The sequence below is a fragment of the Anopheles cruzii genome, chromosome 3 (assembly GCF_943734635.1).
Source record: "Anopheles cruzii chromosome 3, idAnoCruzAS_RS32_06, whole genome shotgun sequence".
NCBI classification, from domain to species: domain Eukaryota; kingdom Metazoa; phylum Arthropoda; class Insecta; order Diptera; family Culicidae; genus Anopheles; species Anopheles cruzii.
In genome coordinates, this window is record NC_069145.1 from 41,931,254 (window position 1) to 41,955,690 (window position 24,437).

General features: G+C 46.8%; 1 protein-coding gene across 1 annotated transcript; it reads right to left on the reverse strand.

Annotated features, from left to right (window-relative positions):
* Positions 1-1,469: 1,469 nt before the first annotated feature.
* LOC128270428 (D(2) dopamine receptor) lies at positions 1,470-23,898 on the reverse strand. The gene is made up of 7 exons (XM_053007827.1): positions 22,905-23,898; positions 12,371-12,595; positions 12,097-12,295; positions 11,779-12,015; positions 10,642-10,954; positions 1,803-2,026; positions 1,470-1,656 (listed from the first exon to the last, which is right to left on the reverse strand). Exons 1-7 carry the CDS (start codon positions 23,896-23,898, stop codon positions 1,470-1,472), a joined length of 2,379 nt encoding a protein of 792 aa, XP_052863787.1.
* Positions 23,899-24,437: the final 539 nt, after the last annotated feature.

The window sequence follows — 24,437 nt, forward strand, 5'->3', positions numbered from 1 at the left end:
GCGTGTACCGTGTGACCGTGGAAATAAATTGCAAACACTTTCTCTTAAAAACGCAAAAACCGTCTTTAGAATTTTCTAAAATCTTAGAAATTCGTCTTTAGAAAGAAATTGGCCACCGAAAGAAATGGATGAGGAAAGTAAGGTAAGACGCGTAGTAATGCCCGAAAGAAAATTAGTTTCCGTCAGCAGCTGTAGCGAAAATTAGGGATAGGGAAAACATTTGAGAAAACGCTACTCGCGGTTTTCTTCTCGACCTGACGTAGATGGTTTTCACATGCGGTGCCCCTTTTTGGCCATGCCCGCTATTTGGGCGGTTTCCGTAACACGTTGCCAGTGCGTGTCCCTTTTTATAATCGGAAAAATCCGCTCCAAAAATTCCTCAAAACTTCGCCGTCCCGGCCAGACGATCCGGAAAACCCATTCTCTTTCTCAAAACCTCCCAGCTGCAGAATTTGGTTCGATTGTTTCGAAAACTATCCGAATTATGGTGAATTTTATGTTACGATTTGTACGGTTGATTTTTAAGTTGCTCTCTTTTCAGATGTCCGTCGTCTCTTCCGCTATTTCACGAAAACGTGAAATTTTGCACAGCGTGGTTTTGTAATACAACTCGCCCCTACCTCCGGGGAGGAAGGGCTCCCATACAAACGTAACATAAAATTAAGCCAAAATCGGATTCATTACCAGTTGGATGTTCCAAAATGCAATGTGTATAAATTGCTTATTAAAAACAACGTTAACATTTATCATCTGGTCCGAGCTGTTGGGGTTTGCTTATTCATTTGTCATAACGGGCAGAGCCGTATCACCATCATCTTCTAACCATTACTCTCATCAGCAATTGGTACACCGAATGATGGTGGCCGATTTATCAGTGTCGAATGAACAATTCTACTTACCTGTTTCGCTTGCCATTTAATCATCTTTCAACTGAGCTCATAAAAACGATCTTGGAGCTGTTTCTTCTAAATCTTTGATCGAACAGTCATAAACCAGGAACCGGATGTTCGGATGTTGGGATTGAGGAACAGGGCAAACCGCAGTCGAAGTAAGGTCAAGTAGTGCTGCCGGCTTTATAGTTATTATGTATATAAAATCACATTTAAATTTGTGCACTGGTTATCAACATCGCTAACCGCCGGGAAACGCCTGTCTTACAAAATACTGTCATTTCCATTTCTTGCTCTAAAAATGCCGCGCGGCCGCGGCTTCACTACAGCTAGAAGAAGTCTACAGTCTACCAACATCGGCTGCGCTGCCTTATCGTCCTACTTGCAGTACGTCCAACTGGCGGGCCGTCCGCCGAATTATCTACCAACTGTGGGTGGGTCGAGGGGGAAACGAAACCCCTGCGGGGGGGGGGCGCTTCTCGGGGTGTGGTTTTTGTACGAGTCGGCTTGTGCCATTAGAGGAGCTAACACTAACACTGCTCGGTCCAACACGGAACGAAGAGCGGATCTGGCCGTCGTCTAGCAGTCGTCGTCGGTGATTTCGTAGCTTCCGCGGAAGTCACTCAGCGGTGTCGCCTGTGTGGTGGAAGGTGTCAGCAGCGACGAACCCTGCAGCGATATGGCGAGCGGTAGGGCCGACGGCGTGCAGAGACTGATGGCCCCGCGGCTGTCCGTCACCGAGCGGTATCTGGGCGGTCGCCCGGAGCTGTGGAGAGGCGAGAAATCGAAACCGGTGAGTGAGCGACACTACTTCGAGCGAGACTTCCCGTACAATCCCCGAAGCACCGCCATCTATCGGACGGGTATCGAATGGCGTGGCGTGGTTCGAAACGAACGGAAGAGGGAACGTACCGCTCGCATCTGCACCGCAGCAGACGGATGAAGGCCGCCCGGAACGTTTTGTTGAAGATCGTGTAGATGATGGGATTTATCGTCGACGACACGTACCCCAGCCAGAGACAGATGCTGACAACGCGCTCAGGTACTTTCGCTTCCGGGCACACGGCGAAGATGATGTTCAGGATGAAGAACGGCGCCCAGCAGAAGACGAACGTGAAGAACACCAATCCGAGGACCTGCACGGGGGAACAGCGGCCGATATCGGAAAGAAGTTATTTGAGAGTATTGAAGGCACTCCGCAGCAGCTACGGCACCCGAGGCACCGAAGCCGACGAGCCGACGAGGACCAGCAATCGTCAATTGAAAATGCAGATTCGTCCATCGCCTTCACAGATTGCCGTTTGCCTGGCGGCGAACTGCGAAATGGCAGCGAATTATCCTTCAGATGCCTCCGGCTGACGTATGGTTTCTGAACAACGCTCTCGTGAACTTAATCACGTCCCTTGAAGTTGCTATTTTAAACAAAACGACTGAAACGGTTACAGAATGTCGTGGGAATGATACCGCGAGACCCACCTTCGGTGACTTAACAATCGCCCAGAAATTCGCCGGGATTATTCACATCGCGGCAATCAGTAAAGTAAGCCATTTGCAGGGCTTTCGTTGCGAATGGTAGATTGGAATGCAAACGCTCTAACTGAATTGCTTACTGCCATTGGCGTCGGCTACAGGCGTATGTGGGATTTGCAAACGTGTGATGCCGGTTTACTACATGGATCAGAAAATTGATGGCCAAGTACTTGAATGTACCACAGATGCCTGCCCAATGTCAATCGCGAGTGAGATATTGAGGCTTTATCATCGTCATAGTCGGCAATGATCGCCTGAAACACCGTCAACCGGTGGCGATCGGGTGTCTTCGTCCACCAACACGTTTAACCAGTCGTTCCTGCATCGTTGAAAAGTCTGTCTGTAATATCTGTGCCATTAGCATAGGCTCAAGGAAACAAGAAATGACTTCACACGGGCACAATTATTATTAGTTAAATATATTACATGCTGATTTGGGAAGGTTTTAAGTTACGGGAACCATTGGAAGGCAATGTTCCACAACTTTCGTTGATTTTTCCATATTGCTTTCCAATTGAAAAGCATGTTAGCTTGGCGCTTAGCTTGAAGCAAGGTAAGATTTAGCTTAGCTGGAACTTGCGCAACCTTACAAAAACAATACAAACGATTGGGGTTCGAATAGGTTCTCGCAAAAGTGTCTAGTTTAGGTGCGCCAGAAATGAGTGAACTAAAGCCTGTCCCACGTTAAATCGGGAAATGTTGTATGTTTTCTAGCAGCGCCTCTGGTGGTCGGATTTCAAATGTTTTGACAGCTTTGTCTTTAGTAAACATTCGACTTTCAGTGCTGAAAGTTTCATCTTGGTACGTGAAGTTCATAAAAAGTTATGCTCAATGGAACTCGAAAGAAGAAAAATAATTCTGCACATTCACGTTGAGAACCCCACGTGGTCTGCTTTAAAAATCTCAAAAACACAAAAATTCGCAAAATTAACTGTATATGCTGCACTTTAACGTTTTCGGCAACCCAATACCGTAGACCGAAAGATTCAGAGTAGGTGTCGTAGTGGAACATACGACCGGCAGCTGATCTGGAAGGTTTTGAGATCAATTAAGGCAAATCCTGGATCCCCGGTTCGGGATATTGCAAAAAAAATTGTGCCAGCAGAAGTAAAACCTAATCGCTAAAACACGCGCTAGAAAGTTGTACGAGAAGTTTCTGACGAGATAAAAAGGATGTTTGCTTATGGACGACGAAACATACATGAAAATTGATTTTGGATAGCTTCCTGGACCAAAATGTTATCTTGCCACGGCACGTGGAGATGTCCCCTTCAAGTTCAAATTTGTATTCGTCAATAAATTGGCACGGAAACTAATGACTAATGATCTGGCAAGGAATTTGCACCTGTGGACGGAAAACCAAGGTTTTCATCACAAACACGACGATGAACTCAACGCTGTACAAGGAAGAGTGCCTCAAAAAGCGTGTACTACCATTTGTTAAGTCACACAAAGGTCCGATTAAGTTTTGGCCTGATTTGGCAAGCTGCAACTACAGCAGGGAGATAGTTCAGTGGTACCGTGACAATAAGGTGGATTTCATCGCAAAGGATATCAACCCACCAATTTGCCCTAAGCTCCGCCAAATCGAAAATTATTGGGCAATAATCAAATGGAAGCTTAAGAAGACCGAAAAGGTGATGTAGGATGCTGCAGAGATGGCACAAAATTGGAACAAATCAGCCACTGAGGTGGACCAGAAGATTGTGCAGAAAATAATGGCGCGCATTCCAAAGAAAGTTCGAGATTTCATCCGACCACCAACAAAATAAATTTATGAAATTTTTCTCTTAAAGTACAATAAAATACCTTCATTTTGACACCTTGACATGTTTCCTAAGACAAACCAACCCCGAGATAGAGCTAATTCAATTGTTCCCGATTTTACGTGGGACAGGCTTTATTCGAAAGTCAATCCTTTTTTCTTTTCTTCCGCTAAGCTACTATCGCATTTTGAATGTAAAAACTAAAAACAATCTCCAAGGTAAATTCTTATTTTAACTGTCAGGCACGGCCCTTTCCAAACGCTGCAGTGGTCGGCATGCAACTCCGAGGGATGCTCGCACCGCCACCACTCACAGTCGTAATGTTCAGATTGTTTTCGCAAGTCTTACCAACGATTACGGCAGCAGAAGAGGCGCCCCCCCGGGGTGTTGGCCGGTTCGCGAACAGCGACGGGATATTAATCAACTTTCAAGATGGAGTTCGTGCGTTATTGTTTTACACGCAACACTTTGTCAACGGCACTCAACGGCGGATGACACTGAGCGGTGGGCATGGTTGGAGTGGGACGCTTGACAGCCAAAAAGTAGCAAGCCAAAGTGTCACCGGAAATGCTTTTAATTACTTTGTAATTTTATTTGGCGCATACCGAACGGTACGCGGCCGTGTCGCAAAGCTCCGAGCCGCCCGGTTATTGGCGAAGTTTCTTGCTCGTCTGCACGCTCAAGTGCGGGTTGGACTCCTGCAGACGAGCCCACCGGTAACGATCAAAGGGATGCAACCGAAGCTCCACCGAGCGGTACGACTTGCAGCGCCCCGGAAGGCACGCCGTCGTCGTCTTTTGTTGTTTTCTGGGTCCTTCTGGTTTAAGAGGGATCACCTTTATGTGATCAAAGTTTGAACACTTTCTTGCTATTTCGCAAGCTCAGTGTTTCTTATTGGTATGATCGTCTCTTGCCTGGTTGTTATCTATATTCTGTACACCTTGTTTGATTTATATCAGCGTTAAATATTTGCGTTTGTTACGAAAACTTATTTAAGATGTTTCTGATGGTCCGACTTGCGTGAACTGTGCACCGTTTTGTTGTACAATTTTTTGCCATTCTAAAAGTAGCTTCATAATGCATCTCTTATAGCAGACTTGGTCCCTGTTATAGAATTGAGGAGGAACTCTAGTAATCAATTCAATCGACTAATCGATTGTCTCGTGATCCGAATTCATCACTCAGGAAGTTTTGCAATGCATGAAAAAGGTGATAATCGGTTGGTGTTAGGTCTGGACTATGTGGTGGATGCAGTAAAATTTCCATACAAAGCTCGCGGATTCGATGGTCTGTAAAAACTGTACAATGAAACGAATTTTCATTTTGTTAACTTCCATTGTCAACAGTCTGTAACTCACAAACGAATGCAACAAACAAAGAACAGTTAAAGCCTTTTGTTAACTTTTTTAAAAATCTGCTTGAAAACGAGCATAAACTTGAAACTGTATGAAACTTCACGAGATATCAATCGCTAATCAATTTTTTTTCTGGAATTTTCTGGAATATTTAGCTATGTAGCCTTTTTATATGCATAATATCGAGAATATTACATTTCGCTGGACACACACAAGCTGTAGACATTGTGTGTGTGGCTAGATCCAAGCTCTGTCACGCAAACGATACGAACAAACTACCAATACCTTAAAACTGACCCTCTCTGTGTTTTTTTTTTCGTTCCACCGGATGGCCTACGGTGGTGCACTTTGAACTCCGTCGGGCTGTGATGTCTGTGGCTTTGGCAAATAGACCAAAGATTGAGGCACGGCACGATGCTTGGTCACGGCCAAGGAATTTGGAATGGACGTTGTTAGCGGCATTGGAGACGGTCGCCTAGAGGGCCACGCTGTCTTCGAGTATGCGAAGATTTCGTGCCGAGGATCGACAATGGCCTTGTCTCGTTTCGTTTGTTGCCAAGTTTCGCGAGGCCTTTGTCAATCGGAAATAGGAACCAAAAACGTGAAGAAACTGTGAAGTTCTTCGCAAGAAAGAAGAAGCAGAAATGTATCCTGCAGTTCGGCCTGGTGCAATGGCTACCCATTTTGAATGCACAGAACAGTGTTCGGCAACGTGAAGAGCCGAGGGACATCAGTGGGCAAACAGATTGAGCGCGTGATGAAGCACTGGCACTGGCCGTGTCTGAATCCGAGCTGTGTCTCAGTTCGAGAAACACTTTCGTCGATAGGACGTCAAACATTTTGGACCAAAGAAAAAAAGGGCAAGTGCTGACCCAGGCACAAACCCCGCAGTAAACGAAAAACGGATACGAAGCATAGCTGGCAGAAAGCTGGCGCTTCCTGTTTTCCGCAAGTTCGGCACGCTGACCGACTCCTTTCGCCACCCGCTACAACATCTACAAAAAACCGACGGCCCCGACGCAAGGCAATGCATAAATTTACCAACTGGACAATGACTGGGGCTCGCATAAACATTCCATTAATTATGACGAGTTTTCGGTGGGCAATCCACATCCGGTCCCTGGGTGGGGGGGGAAGTGGGGAAAGGATTTTCCGGTTGCGCGTTTCCATTAGTGGGGTCGCCCGGCCGGCCGCCGGAACAGGTAGGTGGGGCAGATGACGACAAATGGTACGGTCATTTGTCCCGGCCCGGGAGAAACGGGGGCCTTTCATTTCAGACGTGCCCATCGCCGTGCTTCGGGGAAGGACCTTCGGGGGGCACCACCACCACATTTACGACCATTTCGTTTTGCGTGAGAAAAATGCCAGCAACCGGCAGCAGCCGGGTGATGACGGCGGTTGCCTATTGTTTCGTTCCATTATGATCCATTTTTCCCACAGTTGGGTGGCCAGGTAAGGGCCACTCGGGCCCCGTGTAGGTGCGACAGGTGGCCGTGTGTTGGTGTTGACGGCGCTAAAAGGTGTGCAGGATGGTTTCGAAGGAGGACCTTATTCGCTATTTAAGCACACGTCGGTTCCAGTTAATTCAACATTAAAGCTCACAGTGTCACAGCGATGGTCGTTGCAAAGCCACGGGTAGGGCTCCTACGGCCTTTAATTTGAGCACACCAACTGATCCTCAGAGGCAAACCTCTGGTATTAAAGTCCGGAGCATGAACCAGAGCTTGGACAACATTTAATCTAGACTTAAGGTTAGGATTGTGTTCTTTATCGTTAGTACCTCGCTTTCGAGCCATTCGAATGTTGGTTCAGCCTGATACGTGTCAAAGTCATGCATTTGGGATCGTCCTAACAAACATTCATATCTTTGGCTTTCATGTTGTTCGATGGGCTGTTGAGCTCATTATGGGACGTCTGATAATGGGTGTATTTAACGGAATTTAATATCAACTTGGATCGGATTAATTGAGCGATAACAATAAGAAAGCCATTGAACAGTGCTCATAAAAATTTCGAACTGTAAAATTACGAGGAAACTAATTTGGTTCTCTCTCAAAAATGTAGTTTGGGTAGTAAGACAGGGTGGTTAACAAAAACGAAGGTTCCTTCTCTCGGAATCCATTTGTCGGAATCTGTAGTTTAAAATATTCTTGAAATTTAATCTCCACTACGTTTTCTTGCACGGATTTGTACTATGCATTGGCATTTACATCGTCGGAGCATGGACCTTTGTTAGAAAGGAATTGTTTGAGAGCTTTAAGCAAAGCTAATAGAAAATTACAATAGAAGTAGCGATTTTGCCATTTTCTTGGTAAACATTCGTCTAGACTTAAGTTTGTCTCAAGCTTACTTTCCTTTGTGCTTTCTGCTATTGAGAGCCAAAGGATGATAGACGACAGTTGGCGATCAGTTACGCAAATCAGTGACGCTTTCGCCCAGACGAACGAGATTCATTTTAACAATAGGACTTTGTTCGTTCCTCCACAGCTTAACTCTTTTCTAACCTATAAATTCACGTAAACGATAATTGCGTTCATTTTTGTTGACTCTGTTTCGATTATGCCATCTAATGTTTGCGGACTATACATTTTAATAAACAAAATTCGAATCATTTCGAAATTTGGTGCTAAACTTGTCCAATTTTTTAAATCTATAAATCTACTTTATCGTGGTAATTTTTATAGTAACTCGATTTTTTCACGTTCACGAAAACGTGAAGTGTACAGGTTAGTGACGAGTTATTCCACAATTTGTAATCACTTTAAATCGGTTCCATGAAGGCTTTATAATGTTTTGGTTCTACAAATATGTTAAGATATGATTTAAAAAATATTCCTCAAAAGGCCTTCATAAAACATTAGAAATCGGTGAACGTTTCCTGAATTGTTTTAATGCATTCAGAGCTTACTTATACATATGTTTTGCAGTTAATAACGATACAAAGAACCATGATAAAAATAAATTTAATAAAAATAAATTAGCAGAAAAAAAAAACATTTAACACATGAACGAACGAAAAGCCAAAAGTCTTGCTGATGATCCTGTATGTCAGGAAAGCTTCATTTAATAACTATTCGAAACAATGTTCCAACAAAACACGCTTTGTTTCAGAATGAGTATCTGCGGTGTTTGATGCCAACACGCATCGTAAAGATCGGAGCGTCCAGAATGCTCGGAACATCCAGTAAAACCCAAAAATAGACACTAAGCTCCAACAGGTGACTCACCGCAGGCCGTTCAGTGGGCCCGTTTTGGGCAAATAAAATGCAACACGAAAGGACGCACCGTGTTGCCGCCCATTTATGGCACTGGAAGGCCCCCGGCACGGCAGCTAAATGCTCCAAGGTCTCGTGTGCCTTGAAGCATTTCAGGACAACTTCTTTCGACCTTCCTTCGGTGTTCGGTGGAAGTCACATCGGGATCATCAAAGAGAGTGGCAGAGTAGAAAGTGAGTATAATAAACTCGAATGTTAATAGAGCAGCCGTAGCTCCGTAGGTTGTCATAGGCCTACGGAAACACACGGGAATTTGATGAGGTTAGGTGACATCATGTTTGAACACATTCTTGAACAGAAACCCAGTTGCGTCCCTAAGCAAAAACAATGTCCAGCATGGAAAAGGCTGGTCTTAGCCGAAGCCCAGCAGTAACCGGCGTCGAGTTACCCGTCGCCCGAGAGGTGAGTAATAATTACTAGGGTGATCATTAAGTTTTGACGTTCGATACCAGAGGGCGCTGCTACGAGTCTAATTTTTTTTTGTCATATTGGTACACTCTTCAAATGAACGTATGTGAAGTTTCATTTTAATCGGACGCTTAGTTTTTTTTTTACAAGCCATTTAGTATCGACATGTCACATTACTGTTTTACAGCTGTTATGACGTCATCATTTGATGAAAAACGTTTTCCGGGCACGATTTTTTTTTGGTTTGAAAACAGGTGGATGTCGCTAAGGGCCAAATCTGGTGAATAGGGTGGATACTCCAACAATTCGAATCTTAATTCATGGATTTTTGCCATTTTCGAAATGCTCTTCTGACAGGGTGCGTTGCCCTGATGAAAGACGATGTTTTTCTTTTGCAAACCGAGTCTTTTTTCACGAATTTTCGCTTTCAGTTGCTCTAAAATGATACAAAAATAATCAAAATTTATTGTTTTACCAGTTTGCAAGCAATCGGGTAGCAAAATTTAATTCGCATCCTGAAAAACTGATGCGAACACCTTTTTGGGCGATTTCTGGACACGAACTCGTTTCGAAGCTGAAGAACCTGGTTCACAACACTCTTTAGCCACTTGTTTTGATTCAGGATCATAGTGAGAGACCCAAGCCTCATCCACAGTGATGATTCAATGCACAAAATCTACTTTATCCTATCGAAAACGCTTTAAATTTTGTCAAGAAAGATGCATTCGAATGCGTTTGTAGCAAATGCGGCACCCATGTTGCAAACAGCTTTCTGAAACCCAAAACTCCAGTCAAAATATTGGTTATATTGCTCAATAAGATGGCTAGGTCTTGTACTTAATTTCTATCAGTGATTGGACGGTTTTCGAAATCGATATCCTGTATTTTTTTATGATTTCAGGCGTTGTGTCTGTTTCTTGACGTTTTTGACATGGATCGTCTTGAAGGCTACTACGACCATGTTTAAACTCAGAAAACCCCGTTTCAACCACCTAATTAAAGGTAAAGAGTCCTTATACACTTTCAGTATTGGTTCATAATTTTCCTTTGCTTTAAAACCTTTTAAAAATAAAAATGAAATTACTGCACGATACTTGATTTTTTTCATTGTAAAAAATACTGTGACACGTCGATACTAAATGGCTTGTAAAAAAAAAACTAAGTGCCCGATTGAAATGAAACTTCACATACGTTCATTTGAAGAGTGTACAAATATGACAAAAAAAAATTAGACTCGTAGCAGCGCCCTCTGGTATCGAACGTCAAAACTTAATGATCACCCTAGTACATCCAACCCACTAAAAATGAGGCTCATCAAGCAATAATCGCTTCGCCGACAGCAGACGCAGGCTGCTGCTCTATTGTGTCGGAAAAGGTGACGATGAACCGAATTGTGGGCCGCCCAGCAGCACCTTACCTTGGTCGCCTTCTGCTCGGTCGCGACCGCGTTCGCCGATAGATTCGGGCGCTTTTTGTTGCCCAAAAATTTCAAATTGAAATTTATCGCCGGCGTTGGCACACTGTTGAGGTGTATCCGGAAGGAGCAGAACTTCTGGCGACGCGTCTCCCGCTCGATGCTGTCCGGCGTCTGGGTGCCCTGGTCACAGACGGCCCGGCCCAGCCGGTGTTTGCCGGTCACCGGATGCCGGTTCCCTGCGCCTCCGCCACCGCCACCACCATTGGTGTAGCCGAGGTGCGGATGCGAGATGCTGCCCTTGATGGAACTCATCCTGGAAAGAGCGCGAGAAAGAGAGGTGGTGGATGGTAATACAATGAATGTAAATGTAATTAGCACCTCCGAAAGGTGACTGAAATCAGAAGTAATAAATTATTCCCACAGTCGGTGGGCGCCTTGACTTTGAGATCCGTTTCTCCGTCGTCACGTGACGTTCGCGTCGACGTACGGTACGGTACCGACAAAGCACTCGATTCCGGCGTCTGGCGAGTGGTGAAGAAAGGTAATTACGAGGCACCAGAAAGTCCAGAACCCGGCGGCACGAGCGAACGGGTCCAAACGCGATCAATTTCTGGAGTTGACAACCGGCGACGCGAGGTTTGCCGAGGCTGATGGCTTGCTTGATTCGATTTCCCATCGCGCCCCGTTGGCCACTAGACAACGAACTGTACTGCAAAGTCTGGCACCGTGACCATGGGGTTCCATCGCAGTGGCCGTCTTAAGTGGGGTCCTGGCAACAGGACGCATTGTAGTTTGACGTGGCGACAGACAGTTCCACAAAAAAAAAAAAAAAACGAGTCCCGGAGCACTGCAAATAAGCGAATGTCATCGGAATGGCAACCAAAACCCGAGATGGAGCCATGCTGCGGTGGCCACACCGTTCTCAGTGTGCATCAAGCGTCATGGCGACATAGTAGTCCTTGCGAGCAGCTCGCTGATGTTGGGGCGTGGCGCACTCCGCCAGAAGAAATCTACTTTCGCAAATCGAATTTTTATGCACTTCGCCCGCACTCGGGACGGTGCTTGAGGTGGCCCCGGAAGAAACACTCAATCAACCGAGATCCCGAGAGCTCCCGCCAACTCCGTCGGACCACGTACCTGCTCATTCTGCCGGCGGTGGCCGTGCCGTGCCAGCGCCACGGCATGGCACTGTGGCCGGTGGGGGCCAGGGGTGGCGAGTCGTGCTGCAGCTGTTTGTTGTTGTTGTTGTTGTTGCTGACGGTGCCGGTGGTGGTGGTGAACTTCCGCATCTCGACGGCCCTGCCGGTGGAGGTCGAGGAACCGTCGCTCTGCGAGTGGTTCGAGTGCTTCGACGACGCCAGCCGCCCTCCGAGTCTGCCGAAGAAAGGTGGAGAAGACGAAGCCCGTTGGAGCGCAGGCGATCTTCGGCATGTCCCTCCTGTGGTCCCCACCTACCTGCGGAACAGTTCGCCCTCCGGGTGTTCCTCGAGGAAGCGGGCCTTCTTGCGGAGCAGCTGCACGGTCAGGGCGTACGTGACGACCATCATCACCATCGGGATGTAGAACGCGACCAGCGAGCCGAACACGAAGAACGCCCGATTATTGATGACGCACTCGTTCGGACCGGGCATGATGTTGTTCCGGTTGATCAACCCTGCGAACGGGACGACGGACGGCGTGGTCAATTTCGAGAGGTCGAGTGGGAGGGAGGGGTCAGGGGGCTGCTCACCCAGCACGGTGATGGAGCTCGACACCAGCATCGCCAGCAGCCAGACCAGCGCGATCTTGATGCCCGTCAGCCGCTTCGTCGAGTGGTGCCGCGTCCCGAGCGGGTTCCGGATGCCCAGGTAGCGGCCCAAGCTAATGAAGCACATGTGCAGGATGCTGGCCGAGCACGCCAGCACGTCGCACGTAACGTAGATGTTGCACCACGTGACCCCGAACGGCCAGTAGCCTGCGGTTGTTGTTCCGTCACCGGAACGGGCAGACATTTTTTTTTTATCGGTCGTCCCGCGATGTCCGTGGCGCACGACGGGATATGCCAGGATGCCGGAAAGAAGAAGAAGAAGAGCGGACGCGTAACGGAATATGAGCAATGGCTACGAATGGCGTTACGAACTAATTGGTAGATATCATTTTGTAACAGAGTAACGAAAGGAGCGCCATTACTGTGTTCGAAAAATATCGGGAATTTTTAATTTATTTATTTCATTTAATAGATTGAGTAAATCGAAAACTTTTCACTTCAATCATTTTGATACCTTAGACTTATTAAATAGCTGCAATCCCAATGTTCAATATCTCTGTACTCTTATGTAATCAAACATTTTTGTCCAATAAAGTTCCAATTAAAAAAAATATCTCCCCAAGAAAACGCTGAAACGCAAATGAATACTTATTGAAAGGGCTTTCCATGTTTTCAATTGTGGTATACAATGTAAAAGATAATTTCAAAAATATAAGACTGCTTTATTTCGATATTTTCTGATCGCTGAACCAATTGATGGCTGATAATTTTGATCGATTAAAGCATTTCAAAGGTAAATAGTCAACAAAGTTTCGATAGTACCACCTGCGTTAAGCAGTGAGCTCAGAGAGATTGCGCCATCATACATAACTTGTAGAGTCAATCACATTGGATGTCTCTAAGCGTTACTGTTGTCAGCTCTTCCAGTAAAATCATTAGTAACAAATATGGAAATAGCAAAACATCGCTTTGCGAAGTTTGTCAGGCAGTATAAAAGAAAAGGGACGTCATTCGACAAAAGATTCGACATAAAAGAAGGCGGGCAATAGTTGTAAAGTTTAGGTTCCAAAACAGATAAGAAATTCTAACAAACTATAAAAATTGAATTATTTGTGTATTAAATGTGGAAAAGGAAAATGGATTAATAATTGAAAATAGGAACCAATCTTGACTTGGTGAACTTGGGTTCAGTATGCTAATGTCCCTTTAAAGTAGATGGTTTGCCAACGTTTGCGAAACATGTCGCGATCGATACGCTAAGATAACAATAACGTGATAATGTTCACATCATCGTATGATGAAGGCTGCTGGATGACTCGTGTGTACATTATTCAGACTTTTGTACTACGTTTGTCATATTCACAACTTTTTTAAATGTCTCAAAACTACATTACAGTCATCGTGGGAGGCTTCCGGCAGACTCTCTTAAGGGTTCAAGTACCAAAAAGAAAAGACAGCTATCTGCCAAGGTGTCCACAGGTTACTCGCTTACTAGGCACTGACTGCTCGGCAACCGCCACCGGTCGATGTTATCAAGCATTCTGGCGAATTTAATGGTTTTTTTATGAAAAAATGGCAACGAATCAAGGCATCCCCGATTTTACGGCACGGAAAATCGTAAAGGAAGATTACGGTGAGAAGTCAGTGCATTTCGCAATTCTGATTCTGCAAGTGTCACGCTGACTGCAAGTCGGAGTGGGTTGCTAAGGATGGCCACAAAATGTGCCCGGTGTTTATTCTGGTAGAAATGAGTTTGCCGAGGCGAGGCCGAAGATCCACTGAAGTACAGCAGCGTCAACGGGGCCCGGACTCTATGCTATTAATACCTGTCGGTCATTTCAGAAGCGTTTGGAGACAACGATTAACGCTCAAGTAGTGTTAAGGTTTAAGTGCCTTAATGGCCACATTTCTTTTAAAATTAATTTAGGAAGGTGAACAAAATCACCATCGAACGAGGACGATTTTGATAGTGAAATGCTGATGAATGTCCAATAAAGTGACGCTCCATATTGAAATAGTTTGTGAATTGATTACGTTCAAATATCCTTAGCGAGGAAAACCCTATAATCGTCGGATTTGTTGCCAGTTCTCAAAAAGTACGTTATTCGGAAGCACTCGAGCGCGCTCGATCATCGATTTGAGTATTGCGCCTCGTTGTAGGCAATCCGCACTATGATCGTGCATCTTCGCAAAGCGTGCGTGCGTATCATTAGTCCCTGTGATTTCTGGTGAGAATAATTTATTCCACGGTAGATAGTGTTTCGTCCGCTCAGAAACTACAACCACCACGCCAAGTACCGGTACCGTAATTTAAAACTCAATCCATCGTTATTATGCAAACGGCCACCAAGTAAAGTGAAAGTAATCGTTCTTTTAATTTAACGTTCACCGTGGGATGTGGGAGAGAAAAGTAAATAAATTCAAAAATAAATCACTTTCAGGCATCAGGATCTTCCTTCGCGGTGCTGCCAGGCCCGCCCCGTCCCGCCGGAAGATGGGTTCCGGGGAGCATTTCAATCATGTCATGAACTATTTGTACGGCAATTTGATGCAAAAATCGCTGTATCACGTCCGGTGCTTCGTGGCTACGAATGGAGTTGCCCCACCGGCGCTCTGACTGTATCTGTTTGTGGGTATCCTTCGTGAGGGCTGCAGTCAACTCTGTTTCTCGGCCCTTTTTAGCCACACCGAGCGGAATCTTGCGCAATGTTCCAGCATCGTCCGTATGCTGCCGCATCCGGCCGGTTGCCGCATGGAAACGGCACACGCCCGAAGGTACGTGCAGTTGCAGTTTATTTCCATGTTACGCGTTGCCGTTTCACGATGAGCGAATGGGCTTGGTGTCCTTGGCCGGGTGCTGGCACAATAATGAAATATCCATCAAATTAATATCATTCTCTTCGCCTTCTTCGGAGTAGCAAGGCGTGCGCTTTGTTTATCTAAACGAAAGGCGAAGAAAATTGTCGGTGTCCTTCTCGGCGTTCGATGCTAGAAGGACACCGAAACGTCTAACGGTAACAGAGGCTCGCGCAAATAAATAGTCGCCATGGCCGCACGCAAAGGACGCGGGTCGTTTGTTGATCTGTCGTAAATTTTGCGCCGCAGATTGTGTGCCGTCCCGGCGACCGACGGCGGACGCGCGGGAAATGGTTCCGGTTCCGGACCATGGAGAAATGAGGGAATGGGTGGTGAACGCAAAATTAAATATTTGTCCCGTTATGGTAACCCACCAGCCAACACGAGGGTGGCCAGCGGACAGGACCGGTTCGGCTCGTCATCAAACCATCGTCGAGGATTAACGCGTGTTTGACGATCGCATTCGGGTTTACTGCATAAACTAGCCCACGCTAGCTGACACACGTCGTTCGTTAAGAAGATGTCACCATCGCCGTAAATTGGCGTGTTGGTCAGCCAGGAGATTGCTTGCTATGCGCTGTCCTGGACATCAGTGCTCTGGTCGCGTAGTCGGAGGAAGATGAATGCTAGCACGCTCCTCGGGCGGTTGTGACTTACAACGCAACTCCAAGCTGAAAGTTTCTTCTCCTCGAAGGAGTTTACTTATGCGTAAAAAAGCAGTGAATAACTGCTGCACGCATAACTTTTTGCCGTCGCCTTTTTCCAGGTATGTAACGAACCACGAAGAGATTTTCCGCTGAGTTGGGCAGGAAATTGCATAAAAATTAATTGCACGCAAAGTGAAAGCAATAAACGCAGAGAGAATGTGAAGAAACTTTTCTCTCTGTGCTCCTTTCATTCAGACCAACGATTGACGCTATTCGTTTCTTTTTCCAATCTGACTTTATAAAGCTTATCACACTTTTATCAATTTAATTCCAAAGGTTCTCTTTTTACACGACTGATATATTATACTATTGGATACACTGGAAACGTAAAACCGTTAGTTAAAGCTAAAAGTTAAGAAGTAGTGGCAGCTACTAGGTTCTGAAGAGCGTTATGCCTTGTGTATTCTTCTGCGCTCCTTTATTTATTGTTGCCTTCTTTCTCATGTCCTTCTTTTCACGAAAGTGCTAGCTGTGACGGAATGGATTTATTGATACGAACTGGCCTTGGTCCCTGCACAGTGAATAGTTCTGTGATAAACAACCATTTTACAATCTTGGATCTGCCGGCTGCATTAATCCAAAAATATAATGGGGAAGATTGGCTAAAATATTTTGACATTGTTCGGACTTTGAAATGTTTTTTAATTTTTGGAAATCCTTTTACATGGAGAAAAACAATCCCTCGGACATTCCTCGAGCGGAAAGTGTTTCTCCGACGATAAACCAAGTTGACTGTGAAATGCCCGAATCAAAATCCGCAGCAACGCAGAAGAACATAAGAAAACTGCACCAAGTGCAAGCACATGGAATGCGTTGCCCAGATAATGCTCGAAGCAGAAGTGAAAGATACTAAATCAGCGAAACCCTTATCTCGAGTGTAAATTCTACGAAAACGCTCCAAATTGGCCAATCTAGCAAAACGATCTCTACTAGGAATACGTTATTGGCTCAGATGCATCTAAAGTTGAACCAAGGCCTATCATAATCCGAAAGTGATTAACTGATAAGAGAACCAATTTATCTGGGATGCCAGAGCGAAATATGAATGGTTTGATGTGAGTTGCGGCCTCAGTATCAATATCCAGTCAAATCGTGTGTCCAAGTAGAAAACGGAAAAGAAATTTAAGTTGTCTTGTTGAAACAATCGACTTTTTCGTGTGAAGGTTTCGTAGTTCATCGTCTTTTGAATTTTGGGAATTCTTTCCTCTATGACAAATCCTCACAACTCGAATAACGCGTCTAGGATACGTGTAACGCGAACGTGAAAACGTTCCCAATGGCGCATATGGGGCGATCAACTCAGCACCCAGTGACAGACGAGCTCGGATGACAAAAACCACATAAAAAATAAATAAAAGTTGTCAAATGTTTAACACCGCCATTCAAAAGCCATTAGGAAGTTCGTTCATGAATAATTCGGTCAGTTCTGGCAGAAAAACACGAACCATGAATATGCAGTAAGCAGTGCGTACGCGCAGTGCAAAATTGGGAAAACTATTTCCTCAACGATAACCCCTACTCGAAGAGGTCAGCGTACTGAAGAGACCACCGAACAGATATAAATTACCAGCCCCCACCGAGGGTCGACGATAAATCATTCCGCTCCACCAAGGGCCTCCTTTAAAAGCATCCGTATGAATGAAATAATTTCAATAATGGCTTTCGCCGGATAAATCAATGCGCTCGGCGTGACAGATCCTCCAGCTGCTAATCCGCTCCACGCTTTCGAAAGCGGTTCCTCGATAGCATTAGGCGCTAGGGTCACCCTTACCTGGCGCTGGCCAGCAACGTGGACCACTAAATCCTAACGATGACTCCTCGATGGGGCTTTCCGTGGACTTTCCCCAAAAACCGCCAGGAGCAGCGACTACCGACCGAGGCCCACGTTGCCCCGCGTATCATGTGCAGTTATTGATCCACGTGGTAGCCGGCTGGCTCAGGTCGTTACGATGCCCTCACATTTCCGAAGAAGCCGGCCAGGGCAGGCAAAGTAATAAAACCACTCCACTTGCCGGCTCGGCCAAAGTGTGCGGCTCGTTTGATTAATGGATCTAATAATCTCGAACCCGGTGCGGTGCAACTTTCTCCACTCCGGCTGGCTGGCTGTCTGGCTGATGGCCGTGTGGCCGTGTGGCCCGGTGACTTCAAGGCGTGGAGGTGAACACACGTGAAAACACACACCGCATGCTCCACGTGTGCCCCATGATTTATGCCGCCGCGAGCCGCCGCGATCGTTAGGCCACCGATCTGCGCCTTCGTTTCTGTTTTTTTTTATTGGTGGCTCGCGAAAATGAAAACGTTTGTCAAATTGTTTTTCACCGGAGCACGTTCGGAATGGGAAATTCGGAAGTGAAGTCAACTTTCGCGACAGTGACTGAGCATTGCGCACCGGTTTTTCGTCCTGTGGGCCACACGGGCTCCGCCGTGCATGATTTGTGCCGTTTGGCTGTACGTTTGTTTGTCATCTTTTCTCTCTCTCTCGCTCTCTCTCTCTCTGTCTGTCTGTGTGTTTTTTTGGGTGGTCGCCGACTTAATGTGGGACTGCGAATGAAAACACAATTTCCAACAATCGGAATCGTGGCTGGGAGCTGGGCCGGCCCGTTTTTAATGCCCGTGTTGTCCGTGTGCTATTCCCGCTCATATATCACCACTCAACCGGTGCCAGATTTATTCGGCATCTAGGCAGTGGGGGGGCGGTGATGGGGCACCCGCGGAACCCCCGGTAACCCCTACCCTACCCCGGTAACCCGGTAACCCCTAGCCCTACGCTTCCGGCGGCGGGCTCGTCTTCGTTCACCCCGCGTGCTATCGCTGCTTTCGACTAGATAGCGCACACGAAGGACCTCCGGAGTTGCTTCCGGAGGTTCGGAGCACACCGCACACTACCGGTTTTCGAATCCGCACCGAACGGTGCTATAAATAATGGCGCATAAGAGAGAATGCCACACGCCGCCATAAATCTTTCGCTGGAGCCCCCGAGCCCCAGACCACTTGGAACCGGAACCGGAAGTGTGTAGTGACGGATGAAATTGTGTAACACCCCGGCCTCAGCGGCCCGGCGGTGTTGGTGATGGCAGCGAGCGTATGGAGGCTTTCACTTTCCACAAAAACACCGCCTTTCGGGCGGCGGCCTCGGGGCCATCACCGGCCACCAATCGCCTCCGCCATCTGCCTGACAATTCAATTCTCATTTTCGCCCCCCGCGGGTCGGAACGGGTTCGTCGCTTGCGCCCTTTCGCGTCACGTTTACGCCTTTTTCTTCTGCGTGCTGGCGTGTTGGTGGTGTTATTAATTTTTCGTTCGCTCCATCAACCACGGCCCTAGGCGACCGCGCTGGGGCTGGTGCTTATTTGCAGACGCCGCCAAGCGGTGCATCGTTTGGTGACGTTTGAAACAACACAGACACACCCACAGGGAAGGGATTCCGGGTGTAAATTTATGCTTCACCCTGACCTTACCAGCATCCTGCCAACAGTTCCAGTCTGATGGCCGAAGGTGCGTACAAAAGTTTGTTTCGTGTGTTTGTGTTGGTTTTGAAGCTTTCTAGGGAAACCGCAAACGGTAGAGTGTGTGTTTGAGTATGGTTATTTTGAATGACCGTTGTTGGAAACTGGGGACCGATTCCTGGTAGCTCATGGTAGACCACTCTGAGTGGATTGCAGTGGATTGCTCCGAGTGGCATCGCAAGTATCACACTTTTAGTTAAGCGTCTTCCTTTTGTAGAAAACGATTTGTTTAAATTATTAAAACTTATTACAAAAGTGGGGACCCTTCGTTACGAGCCATTGGAAGTGACTTTGACCATCATAATTGTTCTATACGGTGCTTTGGCAAGATTGTGCGAAAATGCGAAGAAAAGGGTGCAGACATCGCCGTAACGTACGCTGAAAATTTCGTCGCTTTAAGTGCAAATATGGCCGAAGACCAACATTTGTCGATAACTCGCCGTGCTCAACAAATGAACTTTTATTGTGGGTCATTATGGAGAATTTTGTATCTAGATTTGCTTCCGTAGTCCAGCTAACACAACGAGACTTCAATCGTTCTGGCCATCAACAATGTAGACAAAACGCAGATTTTTCCAGCAAAATTTTCTTCAGCGAAGAGACACATTTTTCACTTGGTGGCTAAGTAAACAAGCATTGTTAACGCATCTGATGGCGGCGTCATAGGACCCTATTTTTTCGAAAACCACGAAAGGAGCATCACTACCGTCAATTCCGAGAGATACCGCCAGATGATAAAAAATCTTTTTTAACTGCAATTGAAGATATGGACTATATGGTTTCAGCAAGACTGCAGCAACGAGCCACACAACACGAGCGGTTTTCGATCTTCTACGTGAAAACTTTGTTGGGCGTATAATTTCGCGTTTTGTCGTGGCCGCGTAATGTCACTTGACCATTAAGATCATGCGATTTGATACCGTTTGAACTTGAAAGAACGTGTTTATGGTTTATTTTAAGTTATGCCTGAAACTTTGAATCATTTGAAAAATACCATTCGCCAAGTTATGGTCGAGGTAACACCCAAAATGTGCAAAAAGGTCATTGAAAGGTATTTTATCAGAATCAACTCTTGCCATAGATCCCGGTTTAATGAAATATTTCATTGAAACTTTTTCATGTGTTCAAAATGTTCCATATGTTTTTTCGAAGTTCTTTTTTTTTTAAATTACAAAATAAATAACCCTGTAGAAGTACGAATAACCGATTTTTTTAAGGAAAGTGATGACGTTTTCCCGGGTTGATTCCTTGACCTAGGTTAGTTTCCTGAAGCTGGTCCGACGGGTTTTGAAAGGTGTCATCTGCTGCTGGATAACTGGAACTTATCTACGCACCCAATACTGAATGGCGTGTGAAAGCGGAACAGCATGAAAGTGAACGAGGCAGACAGCTCCGGAGAGGGATCCCCAGTGCTGTCCTGCTTCATAAGGGCCAGGACGCTGGTTGCTGGAAGCCCCCCGTCTCAATCGGTCGACCGATTGATTGATATGCGTTTCTACATGGTTCATGAATTCGAATTCGAATTCGAGCCGCCCCCCGGACAGCAGCAGCAGCAGCAAAAAAAACCGGTCCCTGCCGAGCACAACCGGAAGCAATGATTTACCGTCGGCGTAGAATTTCCCGCGCCGTGCCGCAGGTACATCAAAGTCGAACCCAGCCGAACGACGAGCACTAATGATGATTTGTTTGCGTATCCGGCGCGCGGTGCGAATGGCGATATTTTGGAAAAACATTATTTCAACGCTTTCCGGATGGATTGGTGCACATTTTCCGGACCTCGTTGCCCTATCGTGCCGGTGGCGAAGGGTGGCAATTTCCGAAAATCCGTTTAGAGAGTTATAAAATGGCGAAACACGATCAGCAGTAATGCCACCAGGATCGGCTAAAGCGATGACGGGTCAGTTTTTGCGTGAAAATCGCACGTGGAAATAGTTTGCACACACACTTATCGCTTGAGAACAACGAAAAGGGAATGAGATATTGTGGATAAAAATGTATGCATATTAAATCAGTGCCAATAACCAATTATTGGCTCATGTAACAAGTTTGTGTCCGCCGTGGTTTGTTTTGACCGTCATACTAGTTCGACAACTGGTTGGATTCTATCAACAGAGAGCTAATTGAATTGGTGACAATTCAGGATGCAAATTCATCATAAATAAGCCACCAAAATCATGCAAAGGTAAAGGGTAAAGTTTTGCAAGCTATCAATAGGTAGTCAATACTTTTATAACAAACCCACGATGCATTCGGTTGCTGGCTATACAATCATCCAGGATAGTGTCTCATGTATTGACCCAAACCAATTAAAATCACTAGCCACACATTATTCTCAAATTAATGCTTCGAAGAAGTATGTGTTACTGCACCTCTATAATCACCCTGTTCGATGCTTTTGTTGAACGTTGATTGATCGTTAAATTGTACATCGAACGAAAGATGTCGCATCAAGTTTGAGCAGAAATTTTACCCATTCATTTAGTAATGAGGATATATTTAATTATGGGCGATCAATTAATTATCGGTATGCGCTAGTTCGGCAGCATTCGAAAATTCAAATTTCAAGTCAAACTTACTTCAGATTAATTAGAACAGATGAGGTGCCACCATGTCAAAGAGGTGTCCTTTCTACTCGTTTTGAATTAATCAATCCCAGCGGTGACAAATACGTGGTGAATTATTTTTCCATCATGGTATTGTTGGCATATTGAGGCCAATACGGCCTCGTCCACGAAGCCACTTGGTTTAATTCTCAGAATATTCAAAGGTTAAAGCTTATCACATTTATGACAAAATTGTGAAGAGCATTACATCATAAAAATAAATTAGTTATCACTTGAATCATCGTTCCTTAAAATCGATTTGCATCAAAATAATTAATGTGATAAACTATAGTTGGGAATGTAACAAAATCCACCCTATTGAGAACTTACACGCAATGAGTACATTGAATTGGGCAACTGACCTATAGAGCCACCGTATGGTCTGTACGAAGCAGGCATTTTATATTCTGCAATTTACATTGGCATTAGCATATGGAATACGCGTTGGAAAGACATTTACAATCATCCTTTTATGAGCACTTAGTTCGGGAATTGGAAACGCTTTCCAATCGAAACCACTAGTTCATTACCAGTAGGTCAACTGAAGGACCGGAAAGCGGCACCTTGTTGCTCTTCACATTCGCTGTGAATCGACTGATTGGGCCGCTAATTGAGCTGATGGAACAGGGTAAATGGATGGAATACATTTTCAACAACATCAAATGCCACCGATTGCCGGCGAAATGTGCACAATAAGTCTCCAATCAGCTGATGTGCCGGCCCTGAACCTTTGATGATTACGTCGACACGTAGGTACTTCACGGGGATTCAGTTAATTAAATTTGTGCCGATTACCCCGGGCCCGGAATCAGGTGATCAACCAAACCCAACCATCGGCACTCACCGAGAAATCCAGGGATGGCTCCGAGGGGCATCACAAACAGGCTGACGAGCAGGTCGGCGATGGCGAGCGACAGCAGGAAGTAGTTGGTAACGTTTTGCAGCTTCCGGTCGAGGGCGACGGCCAGGCAGACGAGGATGTTGCCAAGCCCGCCGGCGAAGATGAACAGGATCACGAACAGGAAGCTCCACTCGTAGCGCCCGGCGGCACCGTCGCCGCCAGGCGCACCCGGTAGCCCGTCGAAGAGCCGCGTCTGGTTCCAGCCGGTGTCGGTGAAGGCCGCGATCGGGTCCACGGTGTCGAGCACGGTCTGCAGCACCTCCACGCTCATCCAGCACTGGATCGGCTCGACCAGGGACGCGTTGAGTGCCTCGAATGCGTCGCTCTCGAAGAATGCCGTCGGGTGTCCTGGAGCCGTGTAGTTGCCGCCGCAGACCAACCGCCGCTCGACCACGTCGGTGGTGTTCCAGCAATCGGCACCGGTCAGGTCGGACTCGATCGCTGCGTCGTTCCCACCGGCCAGCTGGAGCAGCAGCTTCGGGAGCTTCACGATCAGCTCCGACACGGGCTGTAAAACTTGACGCGCCACAAGCGTCAAGTTGTGCTGGAGCGGCGCTTGGCAGTCATTGTGGCCCACCGAGGACTGCGACCCGCTAACGGACGGCTCCCGGAGCAGCTCCGGGATACACTCGTACAGCGCGTCGTTCCACCGGGGACCATCCGGGTCCGAGCTCACCAGCGATTGTAGTCCACACCGGAAGCTCTGGTAGCACTGAGTCGCAAGCCGGTAGAGAGCGGGGCCCCGATCCGGCTCCTCATCGTCGACGGCCGACCGCACCGAGCGGGGTCCGTTGGTGGCCAGCCGGCACAGGACTTCGGGGCCCCACAGAAGCGAGCTCGAGTTGGTGCTGTAGCTGGCGCAGGACACTATGTAGCGGAACGTTTGCCAGTGGCGGCACCACCAGCCCCCAGGCCACAGCCCGCCTTCCACCTCCATCGCCGGAAGAAGCGGTTCTTGGTGGGCGTCACTTTCGGCGTCGGCGCGTCCGCTCGACCCGGGGAGCCGGCGATCCTCCGACCCTCCTCCTCCTCCTGCTCGTTCTTCTCCTCGCACGGGCTAGGGCCAAATGATCCGCGCGCAGCTGGCGCTACTGCTGTCCATTCTAACGGAACGGCCCGGACCGAGGACACGTCACTGTTGTTGATGGCCACCTGCAGCAGCAACATCGGTAGCGGCGACTGCGGCGACCCCGGTGGCCATGCGTCTGTAACGATACGAAAGCGTGGCTCAATGGCGTTGGTGGCGTAAATGGCTGATGAATATTTACGAAACGCTTTGCTCCGTTACGAAACACCTAAAATATTCGCTAAACTAATCAACTTTGGCAACTATTTCCCGGTTCGCCCGTTATGCGATTTCCGAAATTCAAAGCTCCCGTTCCCGGGAACCCGGCAACCCGGCGCTTGATGGCTTATGGAAAGCGAATGTCCTGGGAGTCCGCATTCGAATATTCAAAACTAGGGGTTCCGGTTTGT

Excerpts from the sequence above, each read along its gene's own strand:
- LOC128270428 (XM_053007827.1), bottom strand. The coding sequence starts at position 23,898 with ATGGAGGTGGAAGGCGGGCTGTGGCCTGGGGGCTGGTGGTGCCGCCAC. Across the intron at positions 12,596-22,904 it reads AGCCATCCCTGGATTTCTCG|GCTACTGGCCGTTCGGGGTC; the intron begins GTGAGTGCCGAT and ends CAACAACCGCAG. Across the intron at positions 12,296-12,370 it reads GAGCTCCATCACCGTGCTGG|GGTTGATCAACCGGAACAAC; the intron begins GTGAGCAGCCCC and ends TCCCGTTCGCAG.